Below are 7,673 nucleotides of genomic sequence, written 5' to 3'. Positions count from 1 at the left end.
TAGGTTACAGTGTAATGTACAACTATTTAAAAATGTTCTCTAAAGAGGTACTGATAAGTCATTTCATGTAGTCATATTCTAATAATTGTTTTAGTTAAGCATATGTTAATTTTGTAAAGTTGAAAGATGTGAATGTATAGTTACTATTGAAATACAAGGTTTGTAACTTGTTGAAAAAATATTATATTGTGAGAAAGACAAACAAGTATATTAACATGTTTGTAATACATTAGTTTTTATTAAGATTAGTTCTACAAATTGAGTAAAATACTTGGTTCATCTTTGTGCAAAGTTCCTATGTATTGTAGCAATTACATATCACAACATCAGGGTCAAGACAGTCTTGGTATATGGACTAAAAAATACTTATTTCAGAACAAAATCTGTTTTGTTTCATAAGAAATTACAGCTTTCACTGTAAGGAATATTTGTTTTTAGAACAGATACGATGTCTCGATCGCAAGAATGATCAAAAAATCGTACCTGTTCTAAAACCAAATCCTCCTTGCTGTAAAAGCTGTAACTCATAATCAAATAGTACTTAATCAGTAAGTAAACTCAAAACAAAATCTGTTTTGGTGTTGAAGCTTTTTAGGACCATTTTACAAGACAGTATATCATAAATAAGTATTAATTTCAGAAAAACAGTTATCATTTTTTGACTTGCTTTACTTTATAAACACTTTGGTCACTGTGATGGCAAACAATGAAATATTGAAACCTTTCATTCATAAATTTCAGGTTTTTTTTATAGCCTAGGTATTTTATCCTAATATGTGTTTTTATTCCACTTTTACAAAAATTATTTTTTTTTGTCTTTAGGTCATTACTTAAATATAAACTATTTATTGTAATTTTTTCTTTTCACAGTTCTTTTCTACATCAAAAACTGTTTAGGTTGTCCTTTTAATACAGATGTTTCATTCTGAAGTCTTTTGATTTTTGCTAAGAATTATCCTTTCAGTTTGGAATTGTAGGTTGTGTTTAATGCTACCAATTTATTATGAAGTGGTTAGGGCATTATATCATAAGTTTAAGTTGTTCTTTAAGTGTATTTCATTTGATTATGAAGTTTTTAGGTTGTTTTTTGATATAGTAGTATTATTTCAAGCTGGTATATTACTCTCTCAATGTATTTTTTTATCCCGAAATGTTTGGGATTGATTAGTAGTAAAATGGTTAGTTCGGTATCAGAAGTAATTATATGTTACTTTCTGATGACAGCATTATTGTGTTATTATATCAGGTCATCTCTGTTGTGAGGAGTAGCCACTGTTGTACGAAGTTTTTTTTTGTATTAATCACTGTTTTATCAAGTAATGTTTTCCAGTATCAAACCTTATTATATCAGGTTTTGATATTTGTTGTCAGTATTAAGCATTGTTTCTTTTACAGTATAAGTCAGTATTGAACTTTTGTTGTGTGAATTGTTATTTTAAGCATCAAGAATTCATATTTTGTGTTGGCTTTACTCATATCATCATGTTTACAGTATTATGATATAAAAAACACAGGTTTCTTAAACTGAAAAATTATCTATTTGTATTTAATCTGAAAATAAGATGTATGATGAAGTTAATTTTTATACAAAACTTGAATCAATTTACTTAATAAAACTTGGAAAACTTTCATGTGTGAAATTTGTTATTAAGCTATGTATATAGTCTGATTTTTATCAGTACATAAATGAAAATACCTTTCAACAATTGATTAAAAAGGTATCATTTTTGTATATCAGAGAAACTAAATCAAATACAGTTGTTTTATTAATTTTTATTGCAACAAATGCAACAATATTAGTGTAATATTGAAAAATAATATAATTTTAGGCACATGAGTAAATATAACAGCCAGAAATTGAACTATAGGCAGACTTTTGTATACCTGCATAAAATATACCAAATCAATTAATTATAACATTATGACTCATAATCTGCATGCACTTGATAAGTATTTGTATCTTACATTCAAGTAATCTTCATCAGAAACACGTTCATGAATGGGTAACTTTGGTAAAGGGCTTTCTTTGTTAAGGGTTTCTACCTTCTTTGAACGCTATTAATTACAACACAAATTCAGTTTAAAATTAAATTAAAATGAAGTTGTTGCAATCTAAGTGAAGAAATGTTTTATGGGCATTTCATTCAAAGACTTAATTTACAGAATATTAGAAAACTGCTGAAAAAAATAAAATGAAACATCACTCAAACTATTTTATCATATACTTGCTATTGGTGAACACATCTACATGTCCAAACTATCCTGAATATTTGGGAATCTTAATGTTTTCTGAGTTCCAACACATTCCATAAAATGATTTTTGGCAGCATTTATTCAGTGATTGTTTTTTGTTTCATGGTACCAAGAACAACACTGTAGAAAAAATCCTCAGCATCCTGGTCTTTTTCATATTGTTGGCCTATCATGCAGCAAGAAAAACTTTGGGATATTGTTAGGAATAAGGCAAGATAAGCACTGGCTGGTTGAAGAAAGAACTAGACAAGATGGTCAATAACTTGATCTTAAATAACAAAAGTCTGGATTGAAAATGCAAGATCATGTCAATTTCAATTAGTCAAAAGTTCAGATAGGTACTTAAATTGAAAAGAGTCATACTGCTTGATTACAATTATTTCTATGGGCATTCCTAATGCCTGTGAACGTTCTGATTCCCAGGCCTCATTGAGTTTCTAAGTGACCAATACTTTTAGCTTTGCTGTTCTATTTCATCCATGATGGACAAAAGACAACAAAGCATAATCTCTAATCCATATATAAGCCAGGCATCTCTCCCATTAGACTGAGCTCCTTCAGTGTAAACTCCATTAGCCTCTTAAAAATGGTAGATGTATTATCCAGATTGAACAGTATGACATGGAATCCATACAAGCCATCCCTGGTGCTATAAACAGTCAGTTTTAGGTATGCCCTTGTCATCTAGCTTAACTTGCTAGAATTCCGACACCAGATCTAAAAGTGTTGAATCAGCGAGACCTTTCTAATGCATTCAAACATTTATCTGTTCATGATAAATAAAAGGCATCAACATGAGTTACCACGTGCACCTATCTAAAATCAACACATAATTTTTGTGTACCCTTGTTCTTTGTAACAATCACTAGTGGAGATGATCAAGCACTCTCCAAAGGTTGGATAAAAAAAACAGAGGGACTTCACCCCTCCTTTGACAGATAATTACATTACATGGCACCAACAGACTAGACTTGATCTGTAGTAAACTACAGAACACAGAAGTGCTCTTTTTCCCTACACTGCATACACTTGTGCATTACACTGTTCCTGGACTTGATTTGGCTAACATTGGATGTATATCTCCTCCATAAAACATCAGCTCACCAGCTGCATGGGCAAAATTGATATAATTTCCACAGGATGTTCATCTCGGGTTTTCCAGTGCCAAATCTGAGGTTTGAGATGGCTACCTTTGTTCTGCGAGTGACATTTCGTAGACACCTCTAGAGATCTACCCCTCCACTTATGTCTAATATATCACCATCTCTTAGAACAAAGTCAGTATCCACCAACTGGCATGGTGTCTCACTTGGAGGGCTTGATATATAGCAAGATCTGTCAGAGATGTGGTTGCTCCTATGTAAATCAGGAACTCAGTCTCATCCTTGTACCCTCACCTGTAAGTACCAAGCTTCACCCAGCCCTAAAAGAACTGGGCTGACTACCACATCCTCTGGTGCAAGCTATTTGCCATTTTCAACAAAGTTGGTGGCCAGGCCTAGCTTTCTGTAGTTGTAGTGATAGCATTTATCACTAGTGTTTGTTCTCCTGGATCTCTTGAGCAGTTGGTCAAAACTGACAGACTTGTCTACTTTTCCACTTGGCAAAGTATGAGAAATTCACTCACCACTGACCCACCATATCACAAGCAAAGGCATAATCAGAATAGACTTAGCCATGTAAACCACTGTAGGGTTAGGATAGCCCTATCTGTTCACTGGAAACAGTGTAGTTGCATCACATTATTGGGATTGTGGTGGTTGCTTAACCCTCGGCATGGCTTTATTTCAACATGGTAGAAGTACCTGAGTACTTCTTTCTCTCCAGCAACTGGCTGAAAGTTACCAAGCACTTTAAATTCAGGTGGTGCCTCATCATCTTGCTGGGAAGACTCTTGGTGAAGTTATCCACAAGTGTAAAAGAAGTTAAAAATGTTTTATATAAGTACCAAAAAATATCCACTCCAAATACAAACATATTGTTAATAGCATCAGGTGCAGTTAAATGAAAAATAAAATGATCAAATAAGAACATATTTTATGAATTAAAACCCTGAACATACTAAAACTTGGGATGAACAATACCTAGGTTGATACTGCATGATCTGTTAATGTGTATTATATTACATTGTGATAAAACTTTTGTTAAACATGGTAAATTTAGTCAGGCCTTCAGTAATTGATTGAATTCACAATTGCAGGAAATACTCAATTTACAGAGATTGGATAAAAATGCAGTGCAGAGAATGGTGTGTTTAAAATCATTATTGTAAGAAAATGTTATGCCTATTATCTGAGAAATAAATAGCTGCTATTTTTATAACAGTTATAACTCCATAATATTTAACCTACAAACTTGAAGAAACAGGTTATTTTGCTGCTTTTGCATGTAAGAACCCTTTTACCAGAATCAAAATGAAGCTACATGTGAATTAAACTATATAATTAAAAACAAACTTTATATTAATTTCAGAAATGATTTCTTCAAGTAACTAAATTATTCTTCAGTTATCTTACAAACAATACTTAATGTTACTACCAATTATCAGGTATCTTGAAAATATCTTCCTCAAAATTATTTGAACAGAGTCCCTGAGCCCCATATTCATCACTTAGTATTCTCTGTTCTTTTCACCTGTTACATACATTTTAATTTTCTTCAATCTCATGATATTGAGGCATTTAAGTAGTAAAAGTACCAGTTAAAAATATGATAGTTTTTTTCTTTGTATGCATTATTTCTACTTAAATCTCTGAATAAGGCCACTAATTAACAAGTTTAGTTTGTTTGTTTTTTCCTTCAATAGTATTATCAGAAATATAATGCTTATTTCATGAAATCATTTTGGATTACATATTTTCTTTAATATTTATTGACAAACTTATTTAGGATTTATGTTTTGGCTCCACTTTAATTATATAAAAAAAATTTTAGGTGTCATAGTTTTATTTTTTGGAAGAATGTCAAAATGATTGTATGAAGCACATAGTGCACTTAATATTGTACAATAAAAATGTTTAAAATTGTACAATAAAAAACCTGATGAAGAGGCCAAGATTCTGTTGAAATGTCTACATGTAGTACAAAAAAATATTTTAAAAATTATTCTGCAGTTGTAATCCTTGTTTGTTTTTTTATCTTGGTAAAATATTATTGTATAAAAGTAAATTACAGCTAACAATTTTTCACTGTTAATATTCTGTTGTAGTTAAACCTAAACAACAGAAATATGCTGCAATATTATCTAATCAAAGCAAGCTATCCACGTAGGTCAGAGCTAAAAATTAACCCCGTAATTACTATAATTACCATATTGCCCCTTCTCTTATTACCCCTCCCCCAGTATTTTTATAAGGCTTACCTTGAGTGACAGCAATGGTAATCCAACATATAATCCACTTTTATTACTGTAATTTTATTTGGAAAAAAAAAGAATTAGGAAAAAACACACTTATTAGCATTGAAATCAACAAATCACATGTGAAAAATAGAATCCAAAATTGCACAAATACAATGATTACAGCAGAAGTCGCGTGATGCTGGAGTTTCTAGAATTATCGGGGAACCTCGTGAATGTCCCAGTGTTTGCTAGACGCCCTCTTTTTAATATATAAGCCTGGCAAGAAAAACCAGCACGATCGGCAGATAGATGGAAGAGATAGATAAGTGAGTCAAGCGAACAGTAGGCACCGTAAGTAAAATGTGTGAATCACTGTGATTTATAGCATGTATTATAAACGTTGTTAAGTTTAGAGTGACTGTGGAGATTCTGTGTATTACAAAGTTGTATCGAGAAAGAATAAACTAGTTTTAATTATGAAAGGACTTGTTTCACCGAAGTTCCTCAGAAAGAATTTATACCGGAAATTAACAAACGAGCAAATACATAACAGTATTCTCTATTTTTATAAATGTTCTACAGAGGAAATGCCCAAAGAAAACATTTTAAACCTTCAGTTCTATCTCATGTACAGTTGAGTATATAAATCATGATATTAAAAAGCATTAGAAGTAGTCTGAGTAAAATATTTTTCATTTCAGCAATTATAGAAAATATTTTGAGATACACTCATAATTCTGAACATTCTTTTTGGAGTCACTGTCCATTTGAAAGGAAAGAGTTAAGTGTTGAAGAACTTCAAACACTTCAGCAAGCTTTAAGAAAGAATTCTAGAAGTGCTGAGGGTTGCTTGTTACTCTAACATAAGATTGATCAAAGATAAATTGAAACAGTGCTAGGCACTGATCACACATAACAAGACTGTGAAACAACATTCATTATTACATATCTTATCAATGAGTCGGTTCAGAGTGGACATCTACAGTAACTGACAATTGCTTCATCCCACATGTCACAATATCACTGTCTTCATCATCTGATGACTGGTATCCTAGCTGCCGTTCTCCGTTACTGGTTGTTAACAACGTGTTGTCCTTGACAAGATAATGACCCAACATTTCTTCATTACCAGTTGTTTCTAAAACATTTGATTGCTGACTAGAACGTGATACCATATTTTTTGCAGAATATCCATTACAGACATTCATTACAGTGTCATCCTGAAAAGCTGTTCTGAGTTTGTCTTTATTTTCTAGCTCTGTATCTGAGCACACAGGAGAGAAAACTTCGCTCCCACTTTCAAAATCAAATGACAAACAAGTTTCTTGATGTGTCACAATATCCTCAAAAGCAGAGCTTTCTGATGTTAAAATGTGACTGGAATTTCTTCTGACTGCAGAAAAATATACAAAAAAGTATAACTGACTGAATAAATGCCTAAAAGGTACATTTATAAAATATGAAAGCTTATTCTTAAAGTTAGCTATGCTGATAAAAACTAAAAACATTCCCATCATTACTTTCAAGGTTGAAAAATTTAAATTTAAATATTCCACATGGCACTAGTTTTGATATATGTCATGTACCGTAAGTTCTACAGATGGATGCATCCATAAATGTGATGAAGTTATATCACCTACACAGATTGGTTGTATTAACAATGCAGGAAATATTTCTCTGACTTATAGATATCCTAAAAACTGGCTGAGTTCACAATACTGAAAATTTACCCAGGCTTGTACAGACTGGTTGAATATGTAATGAAGGATATATTCACTCAATTTTACCTACTGCCAAAGACAATGCTAAAAATGTAACCGGCTTGTACAGACTGGTTTAGTGAAGGACATGTTTCCTGATATTCACATATTACTAAAGACATAATGCTGAAATGTACCTACAGACTGGTTATATGTGTAGTGAAGAACATGTTCCCTAATCTTTACATATTACTAAAGACACAATGCTGAAATGTACTTACAGTCTGGTTATATGTGTAGTGAAGAACATGTTCCCTGATCTTTACATATTACTAAAGACACAATGCTGAAATGTACCTTGGTTTGTACAGACTGGTTAC

At 31.9% G+C, this 7,673-nt stretch overlaps 1 protein-coding gene across 5 annotated transcripts in view; it reads right to left on the bottom strand.

Annotated features, from left to right (window-relative positions):
• Positions 1 to 6,140: 6,140 nt before the first annotated feature.
• Positions 6,141 to 7,673, bottom strand: part of LOC106469575 (dentin sialophosphoprotein-like) — a 29,994-nt gene continuing 28,461 nt past the window's right edge. For all 5 annotated transcript variants that reach the window (XM_022398144.1, XM_022398145.1, XM_022398146.1 and 2 more), the window contains one exon: positions 6,141 to 6,986. In XM_022398144.1, coding sequence (XP_022253852.1) covers positions 6,547 to 6,986 — 440 coding nt within the window. In that variant the 3' untranslated portion in view covers positions 6,141 to 6,546. The remainder of the gene's footprint in view (positions 6,987 to 7,673) is intronic.

Source organism: Limulus polyphemus, unplaced genomic scaffold (assembly GCF_000517525.1).
Source record: "Limulus polyphemus unplaced genomic scaffold, Limulus_polyphemus-2.1.2 Scaffold3553, whole genome shotgun sequence".
Lineage (NCBI taxonomy): Eukaryota > Metazoa > Arthropoda > Merostomata > Xiphosura > Limulidae > Limulus > Limulus polyphemus.
The sequence above is the reverse complement of the archived record's forward strand: the minus strand, read 5'-3'. Positions and strand labels throughout refer to the sequence as shown.